This window comes from Hydra vulgaris, chromosome 03 (genome assembly GCF_038396675.1).
Source record: "Hydra vulgaris chromosome 03, alternate assembly HydraT2T_AEP".
In the NCBI taxonomy this organism is placed as follows: domain Eukaryota; kingdom Metazoa; phylum Cnidaria; class Hydrozoa; order Anthoathecata; family Hydridae; genus Hydra; species Hydra vulgaris.
The window spans coordinates 44,576,903-44,594,887 of NC_088922.1; the positions used below are offsets into that span (position 1 = coordinate 44,576,903).

Genomic DNA, 17,985 nt, shown 5'->3' on the forward strand with positions numbered 1-17,985 from the left:
TTAGATATGACCCTGAAAGTTTTAAATCCCAACTCAATAAGTTAAGTTTTATAAATGCAAAAAGTCGTACTTTAAATGAACAAGCAGTAAACCCACAAAAATTCCAAAATAATTATAGTAAAATACCAACAATATTGCAAATAATAAATCAAAATAAAGAAAACATCGAGGTAACCATAGTTTCGCCGGAACAAGTTATTGTTTTAGAAAAAATTAATAAACAACTTTTAAATGAGGATCCTGTTATTCACATTGATTTGACAAATCTGATACCATCACAAGGACAATACACAAATCATATTAATGTCAAACAAAATACCCAGGAGTGGATGGACACAAGAAAAGGGAAAATAACGGGGAGTCGATTACCAGCATTGCTAGGAATATATGGACAGGAAAAATTTACAAATTATTGGAAGATAGTTAAGGAAAGATTAAATGAAAATGATATTTATAACACACAAAACATAAAAAATTTTGAGCGTGGTCATAAATATGAATTTATTGCACTTCAGCACTTTGCAAAGATTTCAAAATGTTCTCCTGAAATGTGTGGATTTTTCTATCACCCAGATGATTTAAATTATGGGGCAAGTCCAGATTGCCTTGTCACATCAAATTTTGGAAATTAAAACACGAGCAAAAAACAGTGACAGTCCATTGACCCATTTAAAAAACCAACCTCAGTATTACGTGCAGGCTCAGCTTGCACTACTATGTACAAAATCTAAATACTGCATTTTACAATCTTATCATCCTGAAACATTAAACTCAAATTTCTTTATTATTCAACTAAATAATTTACTGATGTCAGTTATCAAGGAAATATCAGATAGCATTTTGCATTCAAATCCAATAAAAGATTGGCAACATCATGAACATTCTTTGCTCACTACTCTTGGAAATAATGTTGTTGGGAAAATTCCTGATTTTAAAGAACTAAAACCACTTAGATCGTATATTAGAGAACTTGTAAAAACATCAACATTTCTATTAAAATTGGTATAAATGTTTAAAATTATGATAAAACAAGAAAATATGTTTTTAAATAGTTATATATATATTCATAAAATACTATTAATTACAAGATTCTGGCTTTGGCCCAATGGGGCGCATTGTAAGGTTTACAACATGACATAACATTTTCCATGTTGAAGAAAGTAAGTCCATTCTTTGTACTGGCCACACCGCATTAAGAATTGACCAATCACGTACGCATCCTATGAATCTCTCTACATGAATACGGGTTGAAGCTATATCAAAATTACCAGCTACATCAGCTTGTGGGAACTGATGGCTTGATTTTTGAGATGGTCGATTCAGATATATTCCTTTTGAAGCGCATAAATCTTGAATTGAAAACCCTCTATCTGCCATAACTTCGTGTTCCTTCTCAACTAGTTCTAAAATATAAGATTGTTCTGTTAATTCATTATCTGTAACTGAACCAGGGTATATGTCTCCAAAAAGCAAACCTGACCCATGTGGAGAGATTCCAATTAAAGCTTTCCCTGTTGTACAGTTTTTATAACTTGAAAACATTAAAGTGTTAAGGTCATAATTGGTTGGTTGTTGAAACTTAAATTCTGTAGCATCCACAACAATATCGGTTTTACCGTGGCCAGTTTTTTTAAAAACAGAAGGCATCATCAGGGAAATATAAGTGCTTTCGACTTTTAAATTTATCTCTGAAAATATTGTGTCTAGAAATACAACCCATCCAGTGAAAACACGATATATGGTACTTTTAGAAACGCCAGCCATAAATCCAATAACACCAAGATGAAGTGCATGTCTGCACAATGTTAAAACTGAAAACAATTCGGTTTTCTTTTTAAGGAATCTGGTTCCTGTACCTTTGCAATCCGGATATTCAATTAGGTGGCAGTATGGTGCTACACAATTATAAAGGAGTTCAAATTGCAGGACAGTTAAACCACATAAATATTTAAACTGCTTTGGTTTGTCTTTAAGTTTAGAATATTTAAACATTCCTTTTTCAAATTTGTCTAGTTATTTTTTTAAAATTTGATTTTTTACAGATATAATTAAATATTTTTTATGTAACATATCGTTCTTTACTTTGTTTCTTTTTTTCCTTTTTTAAGCTGTGTTATATAATTGTTTGCATTGTTTATTTTTTCTGATAGAATTTTGTTAGCATCTGCTTCTTTTTTTAATTTAGAAAATAACTGTTGTTTTGTTGGTTTAAGTAATGATAAAGGAGATTTTGTAACATAAGAAGGTCGGTTTGTTGGTTTTTTACGAATAGGATAAGGTTTAGACAAGGATATCATCATACTAAGCTTACGTTTTAACCCTTTCAAATGTTTTTTATCAGCTTCAGTTGTTTTTCCTGATTTAGTTATTTTGGCCAGAGCATTTTCATATTTTCGTTCCATTATAGCAATTTGGCTTGGTGGTGCAGCAATGTTTGGAATATCAGTGCATAACTCTCTTATTCCAGATGAAAAATGTTCACAACAAATATGCCCATTTCTGAAATTCATTCCTTTTGTATTTAAAACTCGGATATATTCTTTCTGAATAGAAACATCTTTGGGAAGCCTGTAAAACTTTATACGTTCTCCGTTAGTAGTTTTGGTTCTAAAGTTGTTAAAACATAATGCTGCACCACAAAACCAGTTAACCATTTCTTTTAATTGATACAATCAATATAATTTGATATCTAATAATGTTTTATATCTTTTTATTAAAATAAATAATAGTTACATATCGCTAACTTATTTTATTTAGCATATTAAAAAAAATATTTGTTTTGATTTTTATATACATTTTTGACTCGATATTAAGTACTACCCTATTTTTAGTAGTTTAATCGAGAAAAAAACTGATTATCGCTTAATCTAGAAAAATTGATTGGCTAGAATTTTGAAACTGATTATCGCTTAATCTAGAAAAATCTGATTGGCTAGAATTTTGTCCCTACAGGCAATATTCGCTTAGTTAAACCGCGTCATATGAAACTTGCTAATACGACTTTAACAGTTTTAAACTTACGCCAAACTAACGCCAAACTTACGCAAAAAAAAAGTTAGGTGAATATGCTCCCTGGGGATTTGACGGGTTTACCAAAAGGTTCCCAAAAGATTTAAACTGATAATGAAAAAAATCATAACAAAACTTACTCGACGGTTGCCATTAATTTGTTTAGTGCGTGAAATAAATTTAAAAATTTAACTTTTATGCATCATATTTTTTGTATGCATTATATTAAGATTGTAGTTAAAGAGACATTCTTTGTTTCGATGTATTTTTTCACTGCGAGACTCCATTAAAAAGACGTTGTTTTAAAATTTCATTTATTACCATTATAAAAGAATATTTTTATATTTTTTAAAAATAAATTTACAAAATTTAACACATATGTTTAACATATGCCCCAGTAACTTTTAAACATGAAGTAACTATTCCATTGAGGTACTGTTTGCATTTTTAAAATGATCAAAATATAAAGTTTTGTTTCTTTTAGTGATGGTAATATTACCATCACTAGCAGAAACAAAACTTATTATAATAAGTGCTTTGAGTTTAATCAAAACTTGGTTTAATCAAAAACATTTATAAAGAGCAAACAGGCGAATGTTGTGATGGATAGATTATATTTAGGAAATTTAAAGCTTTTAAATCGTTTTTGCAGATCAACTCTTTTCCATTGATTTTTCGATATTTTATGGAAGCAAAATGACTGATGTTAACGAAGTTTACCCACCGTGAGATATAAATATTAGGTGTTTACATATAAATGCAAAAAATGGCTTTATTGTTATGCATCTACCTCATTTTTAGTCATTATTATTTTTTGACTTTGATTTAAATTGTACGCTTGTAATATTAACAATAATATCATAATATATGTAATGTTATTAGTATAAGTTATAAACTATTTATATATAAGTTATTTATGTATAATTATATATTATTATAAATAATATAATTAATATATTATATAATACAATTATTATATATAATATATATATATATATATATATATATATATATATATATATATATATATATATATATATATATATATATATATATAATTATATATTAATTTATATATAAGTTATTATTATTAATAATAACTTATACTTACAATACTTATACTTGTAAATACTTATAATACTTAACTTATGTTTACAATACTGATAAAAATTTTATTGATATGAACTTTTGCATTCAAACTTTAAATAAAAAACTTTAATTTAACTTGATAACTTTAACATAAATAATAATAACTAAAAAAAGTTATTATATAGATCATGACCATATGCTTATTAATTATAACTGAGTTATAGTAAGTTCAACACTGTGTTTGTTTTCTATAACTTAATTTTAAAATGTTGGGATAAAAGTATTAAGTTCCAGGTCATAGGTCTTATAGGATATGTATCTTATATATATATCTTGTATTTTGCAGCATGTTTAAGAATATTTCTGCTTGGTGCACTCTGACTGTTAACAATATTTGCATACTGATATGAGTAAAAGTGACTTCAACAACCAAAATGTATTTTTAATAAATATTAGTAATGACAGGTTAGTAAATATAATTATAATAATAATGGTAATAATTTTTATTTATTATAATTAGTGAGAGACTTATGTATGATAGAATTGCATGAACTTTGGGGGACAAATATAATGATTGAAGTAAATACCTTTGTTTATTACCAAGATTAGAGTAATGTAAGAAAATATTATCTTTATCAAAAGAACATTCCGCAAAATTCAATATTTTCGTAAGAATTAAATATTATATAAAAAAAATTAAAAAATAACATGTATTATAAAATAAAAAAATAAGTACTCAAGTATAAAAAAAAACACATGTATTATGATAAAGTATATACATCACATTAACTATGTTGTCTATAAAGTAGGGGTTGCAGCTGATGAGTCAGTTTAGTCAGTGTGATAGCTGATAGTAAAGAAGAATAATACTCCATCAATATTTTATATTTAAAAAAACATGAAATTATTCAATGAAAATCTAAATTAGTGACAAATTTAAACATACATGTAAAAAATTGTAAACAAAATTTGCCAAAAGTTTTTGCTGTTTATAAATGTTGCTGTCAGAGCCTAGGCCTAGGACTCAAATTGGATTTTTAGAGATTTGTTTAAAAAGTGGTGCCAAAAAACCTTATTCCATTTTTGATTATCTACATAATTTTTGGTAGAGTTCAAAGTTCTTCCAAAAGATGGTTTTGTCTATTAAAATATTGAGTATGAAATCAATCTTGCTGTTGTCATATTTGATGCACTAGCTAGAGCATTTGTTAAGTGTATTAGGGGCACAGTGGTTATAACTGGTATAAGTGTTGTGTTCAGAAAGGAGAGTGGTGTGGAAAGATAATACTCCCCCATATTTCATCAATTTTAAGCACTGATTCAGATTTTTGTCATTAAAAACATTCTGAGCATCGTAGTGGTGTGTTAGATGGAATTAAATTTTGACATGGTGACAAAGTTTCCCTTAGACTTAATGCATCTAGTATGCTTAGGGGTATGCAAAGACTAATTAACTTATGGTTAAATGGCCCAAATGTTGTAAATTGTCTCAGATTACAGTCAATACTTTGTCTGGTGGATTGATCCAGATATGTCTTTACATTCCAAGAAAATTTTCTAGAAAAGAAAGGTTTTAATTAAATTTTAAAAAATGGAAAGCTACTGAACTTAGACTTTTTTTAGTATACGCTAGGCCACTTGTTTAAAGGGGATGATTTAGCCAAAAATCTATTCAAACTTTTTAGTACTTTCAGTTGCAGTTCAAATTTTATAATGTTTTATTTTGTTGAACAGTTATTGGGTGAACTTTACAGTAAGGATCAACTAGTTTAGAATGGACATTTTTTAATATATATAGGAATTGATACAGTTAAATTTTAAGTACTTGATAGATGTCCCTTGTTCAAATACAAAACTTTTTCAGGTCAATTTAAAAAGTTTGCTCAAATAAACACATACAAGGATATAAAAAGAAGTTTAGTAATCCTAATTTTGATGGATCAGTAACCATTGCATTGAGACACTGTTTGCAATTTAAAATTATCAAGGTCTAGAATGTTTTGCTTCAGCTAATGAAGGTGATAATTGTTTTAAAATTACAAAAAATGGTTTAGTTAAAAAGGTTTTAAAAACAGATGAATCCTGTGACGAATAGGTTATGTTTGAGGAATTTGCAGCTTTTTAGTTGTTTTAAATATATATATTTATATATATATACATATATATATATATATATATATATATATATATATATATATATATATATATATATATATATATATATATATACACATATATGTATATATAAATATATATATATATATATACATACATATATATACAGTATATACAGTGGGTTGCATAAATTAGAGTCACTACTTTATTTGTGTGAAATTTTTGTTTTTTCACAGTTATCTTTGAAACCAACCAATTAATACGATTAAAAGCGTATTAAATGTCTTAATTAATTGATTCTCTATCGAATGGTACATAATTGGAACTTGTTAGGTTAACCATTCTTGAGTATTAATTAATTTGATACATAAATAAACTATATAAATGTTCTCGCAAAAATAAAATAAAATTATTTTTATATCTTAGTTATTCACATTGGTAATTATTTGGTAAAGTAAAAAGACAAAAATGGGCAGAAAAGCTGTTTCAGACAAGGTACAATGGCAAATTGCAGATCTGCTAAAAGATTAAACAAAAAGCCAACAAGAAATAGCTTAAATGTGCAATGTTTCGCTTAAATGTTTACAAACAACGTTGAAAAACCACGAGCTACATAATGATGTCAAAGATTTACCAAGGCTTGGTAGGCCTTTAAAGCTAACTTCAAGAGACCAAAGTTATCTCTATCGAAAGGTTAGAGAAGACCCTAAAATTTTTTTCTGTGAACTTGCTGAAGGCTTCACAAAATACGCCTGGTAATGTTAGTGTTAGTAGATGGACTGTATGAAGATGCCTAAATAAGAAAGGCTTAGATTACTATGTTGCTGCTCGAAAACCACTTTTGTGTGTCTCAGATCGCCTAAAAAGATTAAAGTGGTGTAGAGAAAGACTTCGCTGGTCTGTAGAAGACTGGGCTAAAGTTATTTTCAGCGACCAATCCGTTTTTGAGGTGATAAATTGCAAGTCAAGATTAATCATCAGGAGGCTGGCTGGTGAAGGAGTGTTTTTGTGTACCAAGGATACAAGGCGGAGGAGGATCAGTTGGCATATGGGGATGCTTCTCCCATAAAGGAACAGAGTCATACAACATCTATAATGGCAGAATTAACCAGTATAACTACAAAGACACCCTCAAAAGTAAACTTTTTACAGAAGACTTCAACAATGTATTTTTCAGCACGATGGCACTACAGCTCACACTGTAATCTCGGTTATAGAGTGACTTGATTGGAAAAACATTATGGTCATGCTTTGACCAGCTTGTTCTCCAGATCTCAATCCCATTGAGAACATTTGGGCTTGGATAGACAAGAGATTGTTCAAAGAGAGCATAGCCAGTGTTGTGCAATTACAGCAGGCATTAGAAAAGCTTTGGAAAGAATTTCCAAGAGAATTATGCATCCGACTAGTTGAATCTATGCCTAGACAGGTTCTAATAAAAAATCTTAAATTTTTTTTTTTGAAAAAATCTTTTTTCTTATTTGTTTATAAAACCACTGTTAATAAAATTTGAAACAACTTAAATTATTAACTTTTTTGTTTGCTTTAAATTTTCAAAAAACATAAAAAATAATCGTATTAAAAATCAACTGAATCTATATTTATGCAACCCACTATATATATATATATATATATATATATATATATATATATATATATATATATATATATATATATATATATATATATATATATATATATATATATATATATATATATATATATATATATATATATATATATACACATATATATATATCTATACATTTATATATATATATGCATATATATATATATATATACATATATATATATATATATATATATATATATATATTATATATATATATATATATATATATATATATATATATATATATATACACACACACACAGGGTGACCGGAAAGTTCTGTCAGTAATCTATGTGCATACTTTCTGGTCTCCCATATTTCATTATTTACAAGTGTTTATCATTAAATTTTTTATCAGTTTTGTATCAGTTTAGTACAATGGTAACTAAATTTGTCAATAGTAACTGGGTTTGTTCTTTCTATTGTAGTCATTATGAATGTTAATCGTTTGTTGATTCAATGACATTATGAGGAAGGACTTACAGGTGCTGAAATATTCAAATTAGTAAAGGTGCATGGAATTACTGAGAGACGTGTTTATCAAACTATCCAACGGTTGCGTGAAACTGGTGGTGTTGAAGACCGTGAAAGGTCGGGTCGTCCACAAACAGTTCGAACCCCAAACCGTATTAAACGAATACGCGAGAAAATTCGGAGGAAGGAGAAAATTGGCTCAGGAGGAAGGAGTACCCAGGAAGTCGATGAGTGAATTATTGAAATTAGACCTTGGATTGAAACCTTATCGCAAGCATAAAGTTCATGGATTGACTGCAAATCAAAAGTTGGCCAGGTTGCAAAGATGCAAAATGTTGTTACGTCAGTATGGTCATTGTGCGGTACAGAACATTATCTTTTCTGATGAAAAGTTATTCGTGATGGAACAAAGTTTTAATGCTAAAAACAATGTCGTGTGGTCAACATCATTAAAGGACATACTTCAGTCTTCAGGAACAGTTTATCGATATCAGAATCGAAGTTCGGTGATGGTATGGGCAGTAGTGTGTAGCAAAGGAAAATTGCCATTGGTCTTTATCGAACGTGGCACCAAAATTAATGCAGTATCTTATCAAGAGAGTGTCCTGAAGGCAATTTTGCAACCAGAAGCCAATTTATTAAATCCCAATGGAGACTGGTGTTTTCAACAGGATTCAGCACCAGCTCATAAAGCTAAAACAACACAAGAATGGCTCTAACAGAATTGCCTTGAGTTTATTGCTAAGGATGAGTGGCCTCCATCCTCTCCCGACCTGAATCCACTTGATTTTTGCATGTGGGGTATTTTGGAGTCCAAGGTCGATGCTAAACAACATCCCAACTTGGCCTCCATGAAACGAATGATGATCCGCGAATGGGAAAAATTTCAGATGAAAACCATTCGTGCTGCCATACAATCATGGCGTCATCGATTATCATTGAGAGTGGACCGAAAAGGAGACCGATTTGAATAATTCTTGGTATACTTACAATACATATGTTACTTGATCTGTTACTGTAATTTCAGTAGTTTATGTATATTACATTAAAAATAAATTGATTGTGAAGTACTGACAGAACTTTCCAGTCACCCTGTATATATATATATATATATATATATATATATATATTATATATATATATATATATATATATATATATATATATATATATATATATATATATACATATATATATATATATATATATACATATATATATATACATATATATATATACATATATATATATACATATATATATATATATATATATACATATATATATACATATATATATACATATATATTTATATATATATATACATATATATATACATATATATATATATATATACATATATATATATATATATACATATATATATATATATATATATATACATATATATATATATACATATATATATATATATATATATATATATATAATATATATATATATATATATATATATATATATATATATATATATATATATACATACAGGGTGTAAACCAGGAATAAATTGGATTCAGAATTTTGAAAAAATTGGGAATTTGTCAAAATATTTCCTAATCTCACCACTCCTTCCTCCCCCCCCCCCACCCAAACCAACAAAGATAATAATGGATTTGTGGGGTCTTTATTTTCTACTTTCCTTTTCTACTCCAAATAAAAAATACTGTACCATTTATCTAAAATGAATACGAAATCAACATAAAATTAAATTGGCTTTATAAGGACACAGCAAATTAAACTTTGATTATTAGGAATTATATATTTTTATATAATTTTAATCAGTATATATTAATTATTATAAAGAATTATATATTTGATTTTATTTTAACCCAAATATATCATTGCTGCTTTCAATTTAAAAGTATTCCTTTAAATATATATTTCTTTTTCACTAGTGGACATTCATGTACATGGATTTCTCTTAATACAAGCAAGCAGTAAAGTAAAAGAATCTATTTTCTTTGTTAAATAAATTTCTAGTACCTGTTTATTATAATCATAAAGCATTTTTTGTATTCAACTTATATTTCAGCAGCGTTTTTTTTAAAAAGTCGAGAAAAAATAGTAGATAATTAAAAAAAGATTTTAGTTGATGCCGATAAGTAAAAAAAGATAATAGTCGATGTGATCGCCTAATTCAGTTGATATAAACTATCAAACAAAAAAAGAAAACAACTAAAAAACTTTCCCTAATACATTGATCAAAATTTTGTAAGTATCTGACGCAAACAGCTTCTCAATATTTTGAAGAAACTTATTTGACAAAGCATATGTACTACTTGAAATAGACTTTGCAGTAAGACTTAATAAGCAGGGCCAACAACACCACCACTTTTTCTAAAGGACTTTTTTTTTTTTAATTTTATTAGCATTTTGGTAAACCACATTGGATGGGACTCCACAGGGCTAATTTACATCCTGATATATATATATATATATATATATATATATATATATATATATATATATATATATATATATATATATATATATATGTATATATATATATATGTATATATATATATATATATATATATATATATATATATATATATATATATATATATATATATATATATATATATATATATATATATATATATATATATATAAAAGCAGAGCTGTGCCTAGGGGGCTCATTTGCAAATTTAAGGGCCCTTTTACAAATGCAAGGTTGTTGTTTTTTTATTTAGTATTATCTATTGGAAAAATTTTTAAGAATTTTGGGGCCCTTTTAAAGGAGGAGGTTGCTTGGATCTAGTAGCCACGGCACTGTTGTATAAGGTTTCTGATGAGTCTTGATGAAACCTTAGTGTGAAATGAAAAAAATTTCGCTCTATTTTAAAGATAAGATTTTAAAATTATTAGCCCCCGGCAGCAGGCTATTTAAGTATGACGTCACACTGCTCACCTAAATCAGCAGTATAAGATATATATATATATATATATATCTTATACTGCTGATTTAGGTGAGCAGTGTGACGTCATACTTAAATAGCCTGCTGCCAGGGGCTAATATATATATATATATATATATATATATATATATATATATATATATATATATATATATATATATATATATATATATATATATATATATATATATATATATATATATATACATATATATATATATATATATATATATATATATATATATATATATATATATATATATATATATATATATATATATATATATATATATATATATATATATATATATATATATATATATATATATATATATATATATATATATATATATATAGTTATAAACAGTATATATCAAATTATATTCAATGTAAATATAAAATTATATTTATATAATTTATTTATCAGTAACTAAAGGAACGTTATCAATTTATTATATGAATCACAAACATGTGCTTATTTATTACAAGTACATTTTAAAACGTTTAAATAAATGTCGATTATAAAATTAAAGATTATATTTTTCTACCTTCGATGGTGAAAACTACATTTTTTATTTGAAGAGTTTTAGGAGAAATCGTAAGAGTTTTATAACATATTAAAAATAATTTATGTTATCTATAAAATTTAAGACTAACAGTTAACTTTAATTTTTTTACAGGTCATATTGAATCGAGGTATTGTGGAAAGAGATTTTCAAAGAAATTGTTTAAACAACAATGGAAAGGCTTTCAATTCGCTAGATAACCGTGAAAGCATTCGATACACGAATAAAGAATCGTTTAAAAGTTTGCTTAATTTCGACTGTAATTTTAATTATTTTTTTCGAAATAAACCAATCAAGTTATATATAAATTTGCTTTTTCTGTAAATTTTTAACATTTAAACGTAGTTATTTCAAGATTTGCAGTGGGTAAACCTCGTGGGACCCTTACGGGATACCTGGCGGGCAAACCCATATGGGTCCCAGAGGAAAACCGCGGCCAAGATCCAGCGGGTTCCCGATGGGTTTCCCATATGGGTCCCAGTTACAAACCCAAATGGGCACCTTACGGTTTTAAAGTACGGGATTTGAGTGGGACCCATACAGGATACCCAGATCCGGCGGGATACCATTGGTCTTCCCATACGGGACCCAGTTGACGACACGTATGGGCCCCGTGCGGTACCCGTATGTCAATGTTGGCTGGGTATATATTCAATGAAAGTAAAATGGGTAAAGCTTTCAAGAACAACTTATTCAATTTTTCTAAAAACTGACAGCCATCAATGGCACACAAATACCACCGGTACTAGTTGGTAATGATATTGAAATCATGCTTAATGAAGCCTTTTTCAAGTAAAAGAACGCATTTTTAACTATCGCTTATCTAGAGCTAAACGAACAATTGAAAATACATTTGGAATTACAACAGCAATATAGAGAGTATTTAGACGTCCAATAAAAGAAACCCCAGAAAATATTGAAAACATTATAAAAGCTGCAGTTTGTTTACATAATTATTTAAGGATCAATGACGGTATTAACTATGTACCATCTGGATTTGTTGATTTAGAAACAAATTCTGGTAAAGTTATTCCAGGAGACTGGAGGAAAATAACACTTCAAGGTAATGCTTTACATATTTTATCTCGATGTATAAGCAATCGGTACACAACAGATGCTAACACTGTAAGATTAACGCTAATGCTAACTGCTTGTGGGCAAGATCTAGCAGGAATTAGAACTCTTTTGGAACAATGAAAAAAAATCTTTTGCTTGTATTACACTGGTCTGCAAAATATATTTTTAAAAAGTTGTTTAAAATTTGATAAGTGTTTTTTTATGTATTTCTCAGCGCTGATTTCGAAAATGCAATCCATTTTTTTTTATCACGTCAGGTTTTCTCGCAAAAATGTGATTATTTTTTGGGTAAAATAACAAAATTCGACCAATTTTTCACATTTTTCAAACGTTATAGAATTTTATTTTATTTATAAATCATCTTCTAAACCGTATTTCAAGAAAACTTACATTTCTCTTTCAGATTATAAGTCCTTATAATAACGTTTTTGCTTTCTTTCGAAGCTTCTTTTATTGCTTTTCCGGCTGTGGACTCGTTCAGGATCATCTCTCTTCAACATCCAGCAGTAGTCCGCTATCATGTTGACGTTCCATCTTCCCTGATATCTTGTTTCCATTTGCTTGATGTCTGGGTGAAATCTTTTGCCTTGCTCATCACTTACATCACCAAGGTTTGCAGGGAAGTAATCAAGATGTGAATGGAGAAAATGAATTTTAATGCTCATGTTACAGCCCAGCTTCTTAAAGTTGTCGAGCATGTCTGTGACAATGGTCTTGTAGTTTGGATCTTTATTGTTTCCTAGGAAACCAGTAACAACTAATTTAAAGGATGTCCATGCTGCCTTTTCTTTTGTTTCCATTTTGTCCACAAAATTAGGATCTCTCATAAGTTTTCTAATGTCTGGTCCGACAAACATTCCTTCCTTTAGCTTTGCCTCGGATAAACCAGGAAACTGCCCACAAAGATATTTGAAAGTCTCCCCTTCTTTTGGCAATGCCTTAACAAATTATTTCATCAGCCCAACTTAATGTGAAGTGGTGGAAGTAACACCTTTTTGAGATCCACAAGGCTTTTTCTCTCAACATTTTTAACCTCTACTTCTAAGGTTTTTCTCAAGGGCCAAACTTTTTTTACGTAGTGCGTATTTCTGTCTCGACTGTCCCATTCACAGAGAAAGCAAGGGAACTTTGTATAGCCACTTTGTTGACCAAGCAGCATTGAAATAACTTTTAAACCCCCGCACAGTGTTCATTTGTGGTCTGAGTAGCTGAGTTTGTTTAAAACCAGTTCAAGGTTTTCGTAATATTCTTTTAAGTGCACCGACTTTCCAACTGGCATAGAAGCATACTTATTGCCATTGTGCAGAAGTACTGCTTTAAGGCTTCTTTTTGATGAATCGATAAAAAGTCTCCACTCATCAGGAGCATATTCTATTTTAAAACATGCCATAAGTCCAGGAACATTACTGCAAATTACCAGGTCACCTTCTTGAGAGAAGAAAGATACAAATTCCTTTTCCCTTGATTGATACCAAGAAAAGGATGTACTCGGAGCCAACATATTTTTATCTTTCAATCTAGATCCTAAAACTTCTGCCGCATCATTAGGAAGACCTAGATCTCTAACTAAATCGTTCAGTTCAGATTGTGAGAATGGAATGGGATTGGTTGTGCCAGGATCGTAGCAATCATTGTCTTCTTCACTATCACCTTGCTGAGCCAATGTCTCGTGATCATCTAAAATATCATCCAAAGAATCTGTAGGAGAAGGTTTGGTACTCCAGGTCCATGAGGAATAGGGCGAATGGCTGATTGAATGTTAGGGTAAGAGTTATCCTTTTTGTTTTTCAAATTGAAACCTTGTACGTTGCAAGAACAAAAATAATAGTCACCACTGTGATTTTTGGGCTCCCTCCAAACCATTGGTATTCTATAACGTAAGGACTGCTTTTTACCTTGAAACCATTGCCTCAATTCTTCAACACATATTGAACAAACTTTGTGTGGAGCCCAAGACTTATCTTGATTGCCTAACTTTATACCAAAATAGGCAAAATATACCTTTACAACAAAATCGGAGATGTTTCTTTGTCGCATTTTAATGGTATGGTTACCACAAATGTAGCAGAAGCAATCTGGTGAGTTTATACATCCTTTGGTAGTCATTGTCCATAAAATAACTTGTACTTTAGGCTAAATAACAGTTTGTGGAGATCTTAAAAACCAAAATTCAAACTTACCAGAGTACGGAACTATTTATAAAAAAAAATCAAAAAAGCTAAAACTAGACAAGCAGTTTGTGAAATAACTGTACGTGATGAAATTATTTCACTATTTTTCCCGAAATCAGCGTTGAAAATATCGTAAAAATCGCTTATTAAATTTGAAACAATTTTTATGTCGCAGACCTGTCTTATTAACATATTGAAATAATATAAAATTATGTATAACTAGTATAAAATTATGTTTTTACTTATATTTTATTTTAATTATATTTTATGTATATATTTTTTTTATGTTATTATACTTTTATTATGTAATAGCGATATGGTAATCAAAAAACTGTGCTTGGATTAGATATTCAATGTTCGAGACACAAAAAAAAGATGTTATTTTCAGAGAACTTTCGAATTTTTTGATGTTGTATTCTATAAAAATACAACAGTAATACCATTTGTATGTAGCATTTTGTTTTATAGTAATGAAATGCTAGAAAATTGAAAAACATTTTTTTTATATTGCATTTTTTTTTTTTGATTTTTCAATACATATTTTATAAAAAAGTATTAATTATTACACTGTAACTTTGTGATAGTTCCCCTGAGACTGAGCTTTTTATTCACTGCAAATGACGCTGGATTTGTCTTTTCTGTAATATAGTTAAAAATGTTATTGAAATAAATGTATTTTTTTTTTCATTTTAATTCAAAGCAATTTTTTAAAAATAATAAAACTCTTTCAATGCTAATATTTGTATTTGTTTAGCAATTTAACTTCAAAATTATTTATCGTTTTATAAAAGTGTGGTTGATTTATACCCTAATCACTTGAAAAAATATAAATTCTATTTTAAGGAAATATTTTGCGTTTTACCACGAAGTATGTTTAAGAAGCTTTTTTTTTGTTATTATAAATTTGCCGTTTTAGATAATTACAACTTTCGTATTTATAAAATATAAAATTGGTGGGGGCAAGAAGAAACAAAATAGTCTTATCGCCAAGCCCTCATTTTTGCATTTCATAAATATTTTAAAATTACTTCCTGATAAAAATGCAAAATCTTTTCCAAAAATAGAACTTATGATTTTTCAAGTGACTCTGGTATACATCCACGCTTTGATACATAATTCAAATTATATAACTCAAATAAGTTGAAACTAAACAAATAGAAGTATAATCAGAAAAAGGGTTTTCTTTAAAAAAAAAGGAAAAAAAAGACATATACTGAAACTTTAAATCCTGTAATGGTTATAAGAGTATTTCAGTGACTAAGTTTCTTTAATGACCTTGTGTTAATATAAAACAACTTTAATGACCTTGTGTTAATATAAAACAACTTTAATGACCTTGTGTTAATATAAAACAACTTTAATGACCTTGTGTTAATATAAAACAACTTTAATGACCTTGTGTTAATATAAAACAACTTTAATGACCTTGTGTTAATATAAAACAACTTTAATGACCTTGTGTTAATATAAAACAACTTTAATGACCTTGTGTTAATATAAAACAACTTTAATGACCTTGTGTTAATATAAAACAACTTTGTGCTGTTTTATTGCTGTTTCACACAGTTTATAACATTATCATAACGTGCGTTTATAATAAATCGAAATAAATAAATTGAATTATTCTAATTAATTAATTAAAATAAGGTTTTCTTGCAATATAAAAATTGATCCTTGATCTAACCCAGCAGGTTTTTGGTAACAGTTATTTTTACAATAATTGTAGAAAAGAATAAGCCAGGAGTTCGAGAACTACAAGTTATTTATCTTCACAACATAAACATGAAAGCAAAAATAAAAAAGTTTTAATTTGATGTTTTACACATTGGGACAAAAGATTTATATAATCAACTGTATCAAAGGCTTTGCTTAGATCAATGAAGAAAATCTAAGAATGCGCGATCAAGTAGAATGACCAGATTTAAAATCAATTTTTTTATTATAGAAAATATTTTTTTTGGTTAAGAAAGAATAGAGTCGTTTGGTTAAGAAGGAATAGAATCGAAAAAAATACATAATTCGTTTTGCAATTTTAAAATAAAATTTAAAAACAGAGGTGGGCCTATAATAATAAATGTCATAAGGATTACCTGATTTGAAAATTTGGAATTATTTTAGCAACTTTTTAAGTTAAAGTTATACAAAAGCGGTATTGTTATAGTTTTTATTGTTTATGTTACCACTTATATTGTCAACCCCAGTACTTTTTTTTAGTTTAATCAAAGAAACTGTGCCTAATAATTTTTTTTTGGCTAATTTATCATTAGACATAATACTCGTATAATTAAGAACTAAATGTGTATCAAAATTGATTTAAGAGAATTCGATTGCGAGAAAATTCGATGCTAAAGTAGGACAAAAATATTAAGTAATTTTGCAACTAATTGTTTTTTTTAGTACATAACTTTTATTGAAGTTAAAAAATTATAAATAAGGATTTCTTTCTGAATTTCTACAAATGATTTCCTTAATTATATGCCATAAACTTTGAGGACCATTTGTTATTTTTTTTAGAAGATTTAAGAATGCTTTTTGTTACCCAAGGGTTTAATAGCGTTTTTGATTTAACCAATTTTGAAGCTTCACGAAATGCCTCATTATAATATTTATGATATTCTAACACGCATTTAATTTCAGCAATTTAGTAATAGGCCATCCAAGTTAACACTGGATAAAAGGTTATGAAAATATTTGTTTGAAGCGTTGTTTATTATTCTTGTTGTTATTTTTTATGTTTTTTGGAATACATCTTTATAAGATTTACTATATTTTGCGCAATATAAGTTTAATTAGAAATACCTGTTTTAAATTTTTCCGTTTTTATCTTTATATCGATGAAGTCATTGGTGATAATTTGAATTAATTAATTTGACATAAATATTTTTCCTTAAAATTTATTGAAAAAAAAATTAT

The 17,985-nt window shown here is 28.0% G+C and overlaps 1 protein-coding gene across 1 annotated transcript; it reads right to left on the bottom strand.

Moving 5' to 3' along the window:
• Positions 1-1,077: 1,077 nt before the first annotated feature.
• Positions 1,078-1,992, bottom strand: LOC136078706 (uncharacterized). The gene has a single exon (XM_065794494.1). The coding sequence runs from the start codon at positions 1,990-1,992 to the stop codon at positions 1,078-1,080; it is 915 nt and encodes a 304-aa protein (XP_065650566.1).
• Positions 1,993-17,985: the final 15,993 nt, after the last annotated feature.